Below are 14,007 nucleotides of genomic sequence, written 5' to 3'. Positions count from 1 at the left end.
CGGCACCGAGCGGGACGCCGTTTGCAAGTTGTTGATCGAATACAAGCTCTTCGGGTCGTCTCTTCTCTCGCCATTCTGAGAGGGTAACTGCCTTCTCCGCCAGGTTGAGAAGCTGAGTGTTAGCATTGAGAAGAGAGACAACCCCCAACAAGTGCCTTGCCTCGGCTTTGAAGAGGAGCCCCATCCCATCATCATCGACCAATCACATCTTGGTCCCCACGTGGGGCAGAACCCGATCGACCGAACACTCAGAAGTTACTCTACGGCGGTAGAGGATGAGCACTGTCCAAAATACCACATCGCAACTGCGCCCACCCCAACCGTCATGAATGTTTTTGCAGTCGCTGTTTTCAAATTGTCCCCAATTGCATTTGGCCGAATCGACATTCTTCATTTGCTACTCCGTATGGGAAGCATGCTCCGCTAAACGCAAATAGTGAGGTTCTGGAAACCACGTGCAAAGGATTTGACGGTGGGAGTGTGTAGCTAACATTATAATAGTGCGAAATTGCTGAAATACGGCAGCGTGCATCCCGAACCTCCGTAGCCTTGCGCAGACAACCGTTTTGAGAAGGCGACCTCAAACTCAAGCCGGTCCTGTGAAGATACTCAATTGTACGCAGCAAAAACCATCATGACCTGCTGAATATAAGAGTCGCAAAAAATTGCCACAACCATGGGTGCCAGGCGTTCCTTCTTTTCTCCTCTTGCAAGCGCAAGCGGTTTCCCTCTTTCCACAACAGTGCATTTCAACTTTTTGCCCTCGCTTTCTGCACTGCATTTGGACCCCTGCAGCACTGCCGGCGTACTGTGCGACACAAAGTGCGGGACGACCCATGTACCCGTCCTTGGTCGTGAGGTCGTGTGCCTCGTCCCTGACTCGGGCGGGCACACGACCGGCACCACGCCTGCGCGCACTACCCTCTCTTTTCCTCTCAGCCTTCCAACAACAACAACAACCGACCCCCGCCGCCCAACCCCAGAGTAGATGGAGCTCGCACTCGCCGATGGGCTCGCCGCCGGCCAACCCGCGGAAGAAGGTCACCATCGGCACGCTCCGGGCGCTGTACAAAAAGGGTGAGCCCATCACCATGATCACGGCCCACGACTTCCCCAGCGCGCACGTCGCCGATGCCGCCGGCATGGACGTTGTCCTGGTCGGCGACAGCCTGGCCATGGTCGCGCTCGGGATGGAGGACACGAGTGAGGTCGTGCTGGAGGAGATGCTGATGCACTGCCGGTCCGTTGCTCGTGCCACCAAGGCTGCCTTCACTGTATGTTCCCCTCCCGCTGCTGTCCCCCTTGCTCCTTACCCCTTCTCTCTTCCCGTTGCCTTGCCAACCTTTTTCTCTGTTTCTTCTCTTTTAGATTGGCGACCTTCCCATGGGATCATACGAGACCGGCCCCACGCAGGCGCTGCAGACAGCAATTCGGTTCATCAAGGAGGGCCGCGTGCAAGGCGTCAAGCTGGAGGGTGGCAAGGAGATGGCTCCCTCGATCGAGAAGATCACCACCGCCGGCATTCCTGTCCTGGGCCATGTAGGCTTGACCCCCCAACGGCAAAATGCCCTCGGTGGCTTCCGCGTCCAGGGTAGGACCTCGGCGGCCGCGATGAAGGTGCTCGAGGATGCCCTCGCCGTCCAGGAAGCCGGGTGCTTCGCAGTCGTGCTCGAAGCCGTCCCTGCTGAGGTTGCCACCATCATCACACAAAAGCTGTCGATTCCGACCATCGGGATAGGCGCCGGGAACGGCTGCTCCGGTCAAGTCCTTGTGCAGGTCGACATGACGGGCAACTTCCCGCCCGGCAGGTTCCTCCCCAAGTTCGTCAAGAGGTACGGCGATGTTTGGTCCGAAAGCCTCCGGGCCATCGAGGCGTACCGCGACGAGGTGAAGAGCCGGCAGTATCCCGCCCCTGAGCACACATATCCGATCGCGCAAGAGGAACTGAAGAGCTTCGCGGAAGCCGCCAAGGGCCTGTGAGAACAGACTTTGGTTTTCACAATTTTCGGCGTGGGCGTCGTATAGACGTAGGTGAAGCATGATGGTGGCTAAGCATAACGGCATCGGGCGGCGTTTTTTGATAGCATCTTGGCGGATACCATTTGTTGCTAGCAATTCCTGTAGAAGCGTAGCGGCATGCTTCCGGGGTTGGTGACTGCCGTCGCAGGATTTGGCAGTTCACTGTCGGCATTGTTAAAGTTGGCACAGAGCTAGTAATGTGACAACTTAGATCACCCAAACGCTGGCGTCATTGAATACGAGACGTTGAGGTGGTCGTTGGAGTCCTTGAAGCACTGTGAGACGGACACCCCATCAACACCGAATCCTCACCTCAAGAATACCAAATTATGGTCACCTATCAAGCAAAACAGGGGAAGGGCAAGACGAGACGCACCCGCCACAGATTCCCCACCACCTCGTCCAGCGCAGGCGCGAACGTGCTGTTGACGTACAGGAACACGTTCTCGGTCTCGGCGACCCGGAGCGTCTTGCGCAGGTAGGCCACGACCGACTCGAACTTGTGCGCGCTGGCGACCTTGACCAGCTCGCGCCGGACCGGCGGCGCCGACCCCACCGGCTTGAAGCGCACCACCACCTTCTCCTGCGGGAAGGACGCGGCGGCGGCTACGGCCTCGGCGAGCGCGGCCGTCGCGTCGCGCGGCAGCGCCTGCAGCACGGTCGACGCCGTCATCGTCAGCGGCAGGTCCGGCGAGTCGCGGCCTTCGAGGACCGGCGAGGCCGGCGCCGAGTTGGAGTTGGAGGGTTCTGGGTTCGGAGAGGGGGATGTCATGATGATAGGTGAAGAAAATGGTATTCTGGAATGAGGGAGGATATATCCGGATGTGTTAGCTATGTTGGCGATGGCGTTGTCTCGTGGGGCATGAAGATGGGACAAGCTTTCGCAGCGTTACGCCGTCGTGAGCTTATCGTCACGGGCTGTTTGGAAGGCCTGAGCTTGGCATCAGTATCCGCCCCGCATGGACAGAGTTAGGGGAGAGGTTAACCTTTAGATCAGGGTTAGGGTAGAACATTTTCTTGATACCCGTAATGAGGGCGTCCTTACACCTCGGTCACCTTGCCGCAAATTCCATGTCCATGGAGATGCGGCTACAGGAGCACTTGGACTTCCCGTTACCGACCTTGTTTCATCTGGCAGCTCCTTCAACCGAACTCCCTTCGGTACCGAGCTGGGGAAGTTTATGGGGAAACGGGAAAACCAGAAAACCCGGCGAGGGTTCGCTGGAACGAGCATTTGCAGGCCTTCATGGTCTAGAACCTAGAGACCATGAGCTACCTGGGAGGTAGCGTATGTGCCACAGTAGGTTACTGCTTATAGTTAATATGTAAGGCTGATTGACAGCCACAGCTGTCGCTCTGTCCACTGCGAGCGGTCACTGCCGTCTTGGCATGTGGAGCTGGGGACCCCTCGCAGCCTTCTCGCCGGCGAAAAGTGGCCTGATTATGCGGGCAAATGGGCCCAAAACTGCAGGCACTGCGTCACAGAACAAGGGCCGCGATTGGCCCTGGGATGCACCTGTCCAAAGAGCGAATCTCTGATGAATTTCCCACAGCGGACATCAGGCCATCTTGACGAGAGCTGAGGGTCCCCATGCCTACCTCACCGGGTTGGTTTGTCTCTGCGTCGAGGATCTCCAAGGGTACCTAACTGTTCGAGGACATTTTCACTCGGTCAAACTTTACCTGGCTCTGTGCAGCTCTTCGCGCCCTCGCCACATCGCGAAGCTCTTGAGGTAGGTAAGGACCTTATTCTTACTGTACCTTAGTTATGTGGATAGGGGGATGCTCTGCGTTTTACGGGACAATTCTCATCGCAGCGTTCAAGCACGGGCTTTGGTGTTCACTGTTCAGAAGTCCTGAAGGAGCTCCTGTGGCTGCTAATTGCCCCTCGTCCTATAGTTACCTTCCCGTTGCCCGTCAACCCCTTGCTCCAAGGTGCGTGGTGACGGTTGGCTAGGGTCGTCCTACCCCCACGACCCGGCAGAGATTCGTCTTTCTTGTCGCCTTCAAGTTGCGCCGGCGGACGTGTCTCTTGGCATCCGCCCCCCCAACGTCCAAAATCTGGTCTCCTGAAGCAACTGCCGTCACTGGTCGTACCTTGGTTGTTCCATCCCTTCGTTCTTTTCTACGGTTTCCGTCTGTCGCCGAGATTCCCCGCCGTCGGAGCAGCGCGGCAGGGCCCGCACCGCACTGTGACACAACATCTCGCCATCCACCATCCGCCACCTGCCTCCCGGCGCTCTCCTGGCCGGCCAACCATAGATCAAGCGCAAGCTTCTGTGCACGACGGCCGGCGCATGTCCGATTGTGCCCTCTTCCCGAAATCGCCAGACAGGTCTTCAACGTTGTTCGTCTCGGAGCGCAGCCCCCAGCTCACGAACGCAAACTGCACCTGTCCGCCCCCTGCGCACTCATAAACATCGTCTCCAGCGTCTTATTATTGCCAGACTTTCCCCTTGAGGGAAATTCTCGTCAACTAACGGCGCTCTGCGCACCCTGCTCAAGTTCACCTCCCCGTCTTGGCTCCACCCGCTCCCACCTCGTTGCTGCTCTACTGTGTAGTGTACACGGCACAGCCGCGCGGTGAGGTATCCTGCAGCCGGAAGGTTCAGGTTCAGGGCATCCATCTTAAGATCCGTGTCGTCCTCTCAATCGCCGGATCGGCTTGATAGGTGCCTCTTCGACGCCGACTGCTGGATGAGACAAGGTTTCTGAAGTGTGATAACCGTCGAGGCCGATTCCTCCTTATCAACTCCCACTTCACCTTCTTCAACTAGGCCACGCCGGGCGGTCCGGTCCGTTGGCTGACAATGGACTCGGATCCGCTCAAACATCTCGAGTTTTTCTCGATGACCAACAACCAAGTGCGCCCACCCAATCCTCAGTCATCAGTTGCAGCGTGTTGCTCTTGCTCATACCTCCTCAGACGGCGAACCCTGTGGATCAAGCATATCTGTCCGGCACCTCGGCGCAGCCGCCATCAATATGGGATACCACAGGACTGAATCTCAACCCCGGCTTCGGTGTGTCGCCGTCGGCCCTCGACCTTGCTTCAACATCAATGTCGCCCACGCAAAGAGTCCAGTCCAGGCCGATCCTACCCGCCCGGGGTCCGAGAACACGGGAAGGCCACGAGAGGAAGCGGTCCAGGCTGAGCTCGGATGCGAGCACCCCGTTGGACTCGGTTGATTACTGGCTCAACTTCGACAAGGACGATGGTCTTGTCAGCATACCCGAGGATCATGAGCCTCCGCGGCACAAAGTCGAGGGAAAGGACAACGTCTCTGCGACGAGCCGGTGAGTAACTAGGACCTGTTGACGACACCCCTTCCCGTCCCTAGAACCCGGCAACACGACTGACTCTGTCCGAGACCCACCAATCCAGAGCCGCCGAGTTCTACGCGTAAGCATGACGAGTTCATCGACGACGACAGCGCGCTCGACAATGCACTGTCAGACGACGACGGCTTCTCGTCTATCAACCTTGCCGACCAGCTCTCCAGAATCGATACGGCACCGCCCCAGGAGGTCCCACCGCGCGAGGGTCTCTACTCGACGCCACTCAGCTGGGAGAGGCCGCAGCCGGGGATACGCATGGACTCGCTGATTGGCCTCCACAGCTCAGCCCTGAACGAAGCCGAGCAGAGACGCCTGATCGCCATCGCCATGAACCCCGGGCCGAGCATGGGAGGGCTGGGTTCAAATATCAACCTCAACCTCAACCTCGACGGGCCTGCTTCCGGCATGGGCTTTGGGTCTGGCCTCGGAAGCGGTGGCACAATCCCAGGACCGAAACCAGTGTCTCCGCCGCAGCCAACAACATCGCATCCCCGTCCAGCACCGCCCAACGCGCCGAAGAGGCAGGATAGCGCGAGCGAGAAGGGCAAGGAGAAGGCGAAGTCCGGGGACCGGACCGCGCACAACGACATCGAGCGGAAGTACCGGACCAATCTGAAGGACAAGATCGCTGAGCTGAGGGACGCGGTGCCCGCCCTGCGTGCAATACCGGAAGAAGGGGGGCCGGACGACGGATCACGGCCGCCGAGGCCAGCCAAAGTCAGCAAGGTACGTGTGACCGTAGAGTGCAGGGAGACGCAGACGGCCGTGGGGGGCTGGTTATTAACGCAGTTACAGGGGACTGTCCTGACAAAAGCAACCGAATACATACACCACCTCGAGCGGCGAAACAAGCAGATCATGCAGCAGCACCGAGAGCTCTCGCGAAGGTTGCAGGCGTTTGAACAGCTCCTCAGCGCGACGGCGCGGTCTTCATACGCGATGCCGACCTACAGCAGGACTCTATTTGATCCGAGAGGCTTCTGCTAGCTGTTCCTGTATGCTTTATCCACCACTCTCCTCCCTCCTCGTCCTATGCATTTTTTTACGCTCCCGGCTTCCTTTCTTGACGGGTCTTCTCAGCATCATGCGGATGACCTGGTAACAAAAAGAAAGATAAAAAAGAGATGTTTCTTGCGCGCACGATTCTCCGAATGACATGTTGTCAAAAATACAAGGGGAATTCCGAGGGTGAAGCTCAAGGCGGCAAAAGAAAATAAAAAGGGTAAAAAAGGGGGAAATGGTCCGACGCTCACTGTGGCCCGCCTGCATTTGTGTCTTACTAGCCGGCTGCGTTTCTTATCTTTTATTTTGCCTCGGCGCGTGGTCGGCACGCATTAGAATTCGGCGTCAGGGTGTAAGAGGACGGGCATATGGCAGCTACACCAATCTCGACCACGGTTGATGGAATTAAAATCATACGAGAGAATAACTTGCAACGCCGTTCAGCGGCTGCACAGCTTTTCTATTCGCCGGCAGATGATGGAGCCGGAGTGAGCGGGCGGATGCAGATTCAAGGGGGCACTTGTAGATAATCCAAGGCTCGAAAAGTCCAGATACCCATCAATCGGTCTGTTCGTACAGAGCATCTACCCACTATAAAAATCTACACGGTGATATACAACATTTGCGTACAGCAACAGAGGCAAGAGAAACCAAGCCAGGCTACCTCAACGCCTCGATATCCTCCACCTCCTTGACCGCCTCCACACTCAACACGATGGGCCCCTCCTCGTCCACGCACACACTGTCCTCGATCCGGACCGCCAGCCCCCGGAAGTGCTTCGGAAACCGCTCGTCATCCGGCACATACACGCCCGGCTCGATGGTGACGCAGTGGCCCGCCCGCAGCGGCACGGAGCGCGGATACCCGGGGACGTCATGCACGTCGAGGCCGACGTAATGCCCGATGTGGTGCGGGAACAGCACGCCCATGAGCTCGGACGCGGCGGCGCCGCCGCGGCCAAAGTCGAACCCGAGCCGCTCCAGCTCGGCCTGCAGCGCGGCCTCGGCCGCGCGGTGGATGGCGTCCAGCGACAGGCCGGCGGCGGCGCTGCACAGGCGGACGCTCGTCCGCTGCACCGCCAGCACGGCGGCGTACAGGTCGCGCTGGGGCGGGCTGAAGCGGCCGGCGACGGGCCACACGCGCGTGATGTCGGTGATGTACCAGCCGTACTCGCCGCCGGCGTCGACGAGCACGGTCTCGCCGGGCCGCAGCAGGGCCGAGTTGTGCGTGTAGTGGATCAGCCGCCCGCGCGGCCCGCCGGCCACCACGGGCACGTACGCCTCGCCGGCCAGGCCGTGCTGCGCGAAGGCGTGCGCCAGGTACGCGTGCAGCTCGTGCTCAGACGCCCAAACCTGGCGCATGGCCGAGGTGAAGGCGCGGCCCGAGACGCGGCCGGCGTGCCGCATCGCGGCGATCTCGGCCGGCGATTTGACCGCCCGCAGCGGGTTGGTCTGCGGGGAGAGGGGGAGTGGGGCGTGCCGGAGGGGCAGGTCGCGGAGGATGGAGGCGAGGGGGCTGGGAGCGGCGGTCGCGGAGAGGGGCGCGTCGGTGTAGATGCGGGTGGCGTCGCGGAGGAGCGGGGGGAGTAGGGAGGGCAGCGCGGCGATGTCGGCGGCGGAGTCGGCGTTGAAGACGTCCTCGGCGGCGCGCAGGCCGCTCCAGGGGCCGGACCACTGCTCGGCGAGGGCGTCCTTGGGGCGGCAGAAGAGGTGGAAGGTGTAGTCGCCGAGGGCGGGGCCGGTCTTGCGGATGACGGCGAGGGACTCGGGCTCGGAGAAGCCGGTCAGGTAGAGGAAGTTGGACTCCTGGCGGAAGGGGTAGAAGACGGGGCCGGAGCGGTACTTGAGCTCGGCCGAGGGGAGCACGGCCACGGCGCCATCGGGCAGGCTGAAGGCCAGCTTAGCGCGGCGGTCGGCATATTCCTGGGCGGTGATGCCAGGCGTTACTGTTGGGAGATGAAAAGGAACCATTAGCCATCATGAGTACCTTTCTTCTCAATTCGGCGGAGGGCGGCTCATGAGAACTTGCTTTCACCGGGCTTAAGAATGTGCGGATGCGTCTCGTGGACGGGCTGCCCAAACTCAAGTTCAGCCGCTGAAACTGTCGTTGCATAGCTGCGTATGCATGCTCGTCTTGAGGAAGACCTAGCACAGAGTGGGCGGTGGACTTGCCGCAATGCGGCCCTGGCCAGCCTCATGGCGAAAGTCGAAGTGCGGGTGAGTGAGCGGCATGTGAATGACCTGAGAGAGAGTTTGCAGCTGGCCAAGCAGGTCCATGGATGGCCGCTGCCACTCAGCGCTAAGCTGCGCTGCCCCACAGCATTTGGAAGCAATGCGCACTCGCAAAACACTTCACATGCCTTGCAGGCTGATAGCTAAAAAAGCAAGCAATGGCCTGACGCGGAGACTTCATCAATCTGCAGCATTCATCAACAGCCGTCGGTTTTGCTTGAGCTCCGAGTCGTGCGGTTGCACACTGTGTGCCCAGCAGGTCCTCACCCTCTTCGGATCGGTAATCCGTGTAGAGGGGAAGGTGCCTAACTGATTGGGGCCGTTGCTGTGAGCGACAGAATAAGCCAACTGCCACCGCGTCGGTGGGGGCGACGTTTGTTTGTGCCGCCGTCCAAGCAGGCTAGTGAGCTCGCGGGAGCTCGGGCCATTTCACTGCCTTTCAGAGATTGCGCGACCCGCTCACCAAAAACCCTCTGCCCTGGATCCTGGACTGACATACACCACCATCCCCTTCCCAAACAAAGCCTCTCCGACGCTCTGCTGTGTGGACAGAACACCTGCTGCCGGCGTGTCACGAGCCATTGACCGTTGTTCTGGGCTGCACCGACACCTCCCGACGATCCCACGGTGCATTACTCGGAACACGCCGCCCGCAGCAGGGACGCGTTCCTGTTGGCCCCCCTCCGTCCACTAGGCGCTCGCGTGTGAGCTCGGTCGTTGCTGCAGGTCCCGGAAGCTGTTGCTGCTGCCACACGCTGCACCCATATACACACACACATACACATCACAACCCCTCCTCTCCCTTATCCTCCTGCCTGCTCCTGCAGTTTATCCCCCGCTTCCCTCCCTCGCCGCTCCCGCACCACCGCCTTCCCTCCCAAGACAGCCTGGAAACAAACCAGGCAGAGAGCATGCGGGCGGGGCATTCGTCTGGCCGCAGTATTCCTACCTCCAGCCCACCCACCTCCGGTCTCTGCCATGTCGACGAGGAGGGTTCCTCTCTCCACCAGCAACCCCAATGTCGCCAATTCGCCGATGCGAGCCTCTGCCGCCGCCGCCGCCGCCTTCGGCGCGGTCAAGAAGGCTCGCTCCCATACCGAGACGATGCGGGAGGAGTCCTATGCCCAGCCTCCGCCCGCTAAGCGCCAGATGACCGACCGCGGGATCGCGTCGCCTAGTCGGTCCAGGCCGGCCCGGACCATGGTCCATCGCTCTGCTTCCCGAGCCACGGCAGGGCCTGGCACGACCCAGAGAGCGTCCCACGCTGCCGCGTGCAAGCCTACCAAGGAGGAGTTAATCAATCTGCGCACGTGGCACACGCAAATCCGCTCCCGCTTCCCCAAGATGGTGTTTTACTTTGAGAGCATCCCCGACGAGCAGCGGTCCAAGCTTGCGAAGCAGGTTGGCCGTCTCGGCGCTGTAAGTAACCACCTGAGAGCGTGCTCTTCTCGGTCTGCCGTCGGGGGTCAGGAGCTTACCTGGCGCTCTCCCACAGCGCGAAGAGAAGTTCTTCTCGATCGACATCACCCACGTCGTCACATCCCGGCCGGTCCCCCCCGAGAAACCCAAAGATGAGCACCCCGGTGCCGCGGACGCCCATGCGGACCATGACCAGCCCATGACCATCGACCCCGCCCTTCTCAACCGTACTGCGGATCCTACGAGAAGGAAACCGGCCGCCGAAACGCCCTCGAGCCGTACGCCGCTGGTTTCAGCGCAGGAAGACGCCGTCAAGCGGCCCAAGACGCGCAGTACGGACGTCCTAGATCGGGCTCGAGACATGGGGAAGAAGATATGGTCGCTGGAAAAGCTGCACAAGATTCTGGAAATGGCGCTGGACCCTGATCCGTACACTAGCGCTGCACTAGGCCTCGGCCGTGGTGGCTCGCAGACCGCCAGCAGGGCAGCAAACGAGGAGTCCAACCTGGCCCAGCTTCTCCACAACGAGCGTGTCCACGGCCCCTCGGATCGAGACCCGACGGTCTCCAGTAAGGAGCTCCATCACTTTCGGGGTTATTATATTTATGTGTACGACGTCGAGGAGAAGACCAAGCCCATCATGGTCAGAGAATACAACAAGGTCGCCGACCCGAAGGACGGGGACTGGCCGCAATTCCGGAGCGTGTCGCAGGGCCGATGCCCCTTTGTTGTCGATGAGAACTACGACCTCCCAGACAAGGAAAACCGGGACCGGGCCCGAGCCAAGGCGCGTGCGGCCAAGACCACCGCCGTGGATGCCGCCGAGCCCGTGGCCCAGCAAGCGAGGGCTTCTGCGGCGCCCCCGCCGAAACTCGTAACGGGCAAACGCACTCTGTCGCAGATGGAGGACGGGCATAACCGAGGAGCGGCAGACGTCGGCGCCACCGAGTCGTTCGATCGCTCGAGGGTCTCGAACCCGCCGTCGTTTGACTTCCGTCCCCAAAACGCATTTATAAGTCATTCGAAGCCAGGCCGTTTCCTGGCCGGCGAACCCGTGGCGTCCGGTCTGCAGCCGTCTGGCGTCACGTCGGCGATCCGGTCCCAGATGATCTCATCCACTACGGGTGGTGTGCTGGGAGCGAAGGCCGGAACGAGCAAGGAGATCCACGGCCTGCAGCGCAAGGTCGTGCTGCAGAAGGCGAGTACCCCCGCGCTGTCGCAAGATCTCAGCTCTCGCCGTATGGCCGAGATGAGCCACGATAGCACCGCGCTCGTTCAGTCGGCCAGCGTCAACAGGGCCACGCAGCGGAAACTGGACACTGTCGACGAGGAAGAGACAACGCGCCAGAAGGAGCGGCTGCGGAGAAGCGCCAGTGCCGCCGTCTCGCAACCCAAGCCAAAGCGCGATCCCAAGCCGGGCTACTGTGAAAATTGCCAAGACAAATTTGCCGACTTTGACGAGGTTGGTGACCTCTGGCCCCCTGATGTTGGTTGTCGACTTGTCTCGCTGACTCTTGGCTGCAGCACATCGTCTCCCGCAAACACCGCAAGTTCGCAGAGAATGACGAGAACTGGTCGCAACTTGATGCTCTCCTCGCACAGCTTAAGCGCGTGCCCCGGTATTAAAGCGGCGCCGAACAAACCACGAACAAGGCTTCAGCGGGCAGTCACGCCACCGTTCGCCATCGTTTGCTCCTCGATACTCCTTCCGTACCCTTCCCCACCCGCCTCGTTGCTCCTTTTTCAGAGTCACCGAGCCGCGCTCTCCTGGCATTGCTTTCCCTTCCACGTGGTCATACCTCGCTCTCGGTTTCGTACATTGTTTCTCTTAACTTTCCTGTCTTGGCTCGCGATCAAATACCAGCATCTGCATCGGACGGCATCATCCGGCATAGCATGGGGGGCGATCTCGGTCAAAGCGAGTACATATTTTTGGCATTTTTGGCATTTTTGGGGCGTGCGGCGCTTTGGCGGGCGTGTTGGGTTGAGGCGTTGTAGGCGTGGCCTTTTGGCGGCACCGTTTTCCATTTGAACCGGCCCTGACCGGCCAGGGCAGGGTGACGCCAACCTTGAGCTGGGTTGAGCGCGAACGAGATGGCCGTGTTGGCAAGGGGAAGCGAAGTGGAAGCCGGTGGTGGTGCTGCGGAGAGGGTTCCGGGCTGGCTGTGGACGAACAGTCGCGTCACGGATCCAATGAGAGCAACGACTTGTCGGAGGTATTGTGTGGATGGATGGATGTACAAATGAAGGACGGCGACGTCGCCGGCCCGTCGGCATCCGGGTGCCGCGGTGATGCGTGGCCGATGTACCTGCCGCATACTATATTATGCTTGTGCATGTGTATAGTGTATGTTAGGGTAATGATGGAGATACGGGTACTCCACCCGCGGTTTGCTCAGATGCCCGGTTGCCAGTCCTCATCGTGCCTCACTCAGGGGACGCCTGGAAGCATTTCACCTGACCTTTTTCCGTCCTGGCACCGTCTCGCGTCGAGGATGGTATCCAACCCTCCCCTCTCCCTTGGGGGTTCGCGGCGGACTTCCCACGGAAAAAATCTCCGTTTGGAGGCTTAACGGAGCATACACCTTCCAAGGTTGCTTGCCTTCACAGGCCAAGCGCACTGTATTTTCCTTTCTCTCCGCCTACGGACAGAACGACACACAGAAACACGGATCCCCTCAACACAAAGCAACCACCACCATGCCTTCCATCACGTCCATCAGACACCACCTCCATGACCGCATCATGCCCATCAGCCGCCACATCCATCGCCGCATCCGGAAAACCCTTCAAAGGCCGGCGGTGCGCCCAGGAAATGCTGTGCCGATGGCATCCTGCATCCTCGGCGTCGCTGGTTCCGTCTAAGGCGTCGGCCAGGGCGCCGGTGAAGTGCGAGGCCAGCAGGCTCAGCAGGATGAGCTGATTTCCGGGCCTTCGGTCAGCTCTGGTGCTCCAGCCACCACAGGGGCTCCGCGGACCGCTCGGGGGTTCGGCCACCCGTGGTGCTCCGGCCACAGCACAAGCTCCGGCCCTTCTCCCACCTCTGCACAGCTACCATGCTTCAAGCACCTCCCAGGCCAGGAGATCACCGGTTCAAGTTCCAGCAGTGGGGAGATCTCCTATGCCACCAAGGGACCCTCAGCTCCGGCATCGCTTCGAAGGTTAGGACAGATATTTGCCTCCTCCGAGCGCCTCGGCACACGGAATCTTCCAAGCTCCTGCCCCTTCCAGGACGCAGGTGAGCGAGGGCAGTCACAACGTTCAGTCGAGCGTTCCCGCCAGGCAACCCGGAGCAGACCGCCGGCCAGCCTCCGGATCAAAGCACAACTAAACAGCAACAACAGGCGGCAAGCTGACTGCCGATCCTGAGAGCTGCCAGACGGTAGAGGCTTCTGGAAGTGGCCGCGCCGCTCAGGAGGGCCCATCCGGCGGCGACAGCACAATAACCGGCCGACAATCAGTTTCTGGAAACTAGCCAGGCTGAGGAGGGGGGTATAGTATACGCCTGTCATGTCTTAGCCGCGGGCAATCGCCTGGAAGGACAGGCTTGGTTCTCTTCGGGGGGCCTGTGTGCGTAGGCCTTGTTTGTGGCGAGGTCTACAGCCATCCTCAACTCGACTCGTTCTGTGTCTGGCTTGCTGCTGTCTCTATGTATGTAGGCAATTGTCGATTTTGAGGTTTCCAGCACTTGAAGTAAACTGTGTTGGACACGAGATACATTTCCGGAGCTTGAGGAAGGTCTTGAACTGTGTTTGAGGCGACTGACTGCCTGAGTTGGCTTGAAGAGCCTTTCAGGGAAGGGAGGGTGAGTTGTGGTTTGTTCACCCAGGCGTCAGGAAAGAGAAGACGGCGCAGGGCAGAGCAAGAACTGATACATTTACACAGCAAGATTGGTACTGCGTACACTCAGTGACCAGAGCTAAGCAATAAGTAAGTCGAGTGCCATCAGCTTGCGGATTGGAAACACCTGGTTGATACTTTCTGAGTATCAAGGCT

The 14,007-nt window shown here is 59.9% G+C and overlaps 5 protein-coding genes across 5 annotated transcripts; 3 read left to right on the top strand and 2 right to left on the bottom strand.

Annotated features, from left to right (window-relative positions):
- The first annotated feature begins 474 nt into the window (after positions 1-474).
- On the top strand, positions 475-2,154 carry THITE_2110027 (uncharacterized protein). Its single transcript, XM_003650452.1, has 2 exons — positions 475-1,274; positions 1,369-2,154. Exons 1-2 carry the CDS (start codon positions 837-839, stop codon positions 1,978-1,980), a joined length of 1,050 nt encoding a protein of 349 aa, XP_003650500.1. The 5' UTR covers positions 475-836; the 3' UTR covers positions 1,981-2,154.
- Positions 2,155-2,231: 77 nt separating this feature from the next.
- Positions 2,232-2,761, bottom strand: THITE_2034879 (uncharacterized protein; the record flags this gene model as incomplete). The annotated part of the gene is made up of 2 exons (XM_003650451.2): positions 2,232-2,294; positions 2,396-2,761. Coding segments are annotated over 2 exons (429 nt in total), but the record flags the coding sequence as incomplete, so codon positions are not given.
- Positions 2,762-4,738: 1,977 nt separating this feature from the next.
- Positions 4,739-6,596, top strand: THITE_2110024 (uncharacterized protein). The gene is made up of 5 exons (XM_003650450.1): positions 4,739-4,883; positions 4,946-5,316; positions 5,391-6,084; positions 6,154-6,353; positions 6,472-6,596. The coding sequence occupies exons 1-4, from the start codon at positions 4,830-4,832 to the stop codon at positions 6,343-6,345; spliced, it is 1,311 nt and encodes a 436-aa protein (XP_003650498.1). The 5' UTR covers positions 4,739-4,829; the 3' UTR covers positions 6,346-6,353; positions 6,472-6,596.
- Positions 6,597-7,020: 424 nt separating this feature from the next.
- On the bottom strand, positions 7,021-8,558 carry THITE_2142112 (uncharacterized protein; the record flags this gene model as incomplete). Its single annotated transcript, XM_003650449.1, has 2 exons — positions 7,021-8,306; positions 8,390-8,558. 2 exons carry the CDS (start codon positions 8,556-8,558, stop codon positions 7,021-7,023), a joined length of 1,455 nt encoding a protein of 484 aa, XP_003650497.1.
- Positions 8,559-9,398: 840 nt separating this feature from the next.
- Positions 9,399-11,699, top strand: THITE_2110023 (uncharacterized protein). The gene is made up of 3 exons (XM_003650448.1): positions 9,399-10,011; positions 10,088-11,473; positions 11,536-11,699. The coding sequence occupies exons 1-3, from the start codon at positions 9,571-9,573 to the stop codon at positions 11,635-11,637; spliced, it is 1,929 nt and encodes a 642-aa protein (XP_003650496.1). The 5' UTR covers positions 9,399-9,570; the 3' UTR covers positions 11,638-11,699.
- The last annotated feature ends 2,308 nt before the right edge of the window (positions 11,700-14,007 follow it).

This window comes from Thermothielavioides terrestris, chromosome 1, assembly GCF_000226115.1.
Source record: "Thermothielavioides terrestris NRRL 8126 chromosome 1, complete sequence".
NCBI classification, from domain to species: domain Eukaryota; kingdom Fungi; phylum Ascomycota; class Sordariomycetes; order Sordariales; family Chaetomiaceae; genus Thermothielavioides; species Thermothielavioides terrestris.
Note: the sequence above shows the minus strand (reverse complement) of the source record. Positions and strands in the feature narration are given on the sequence as shown.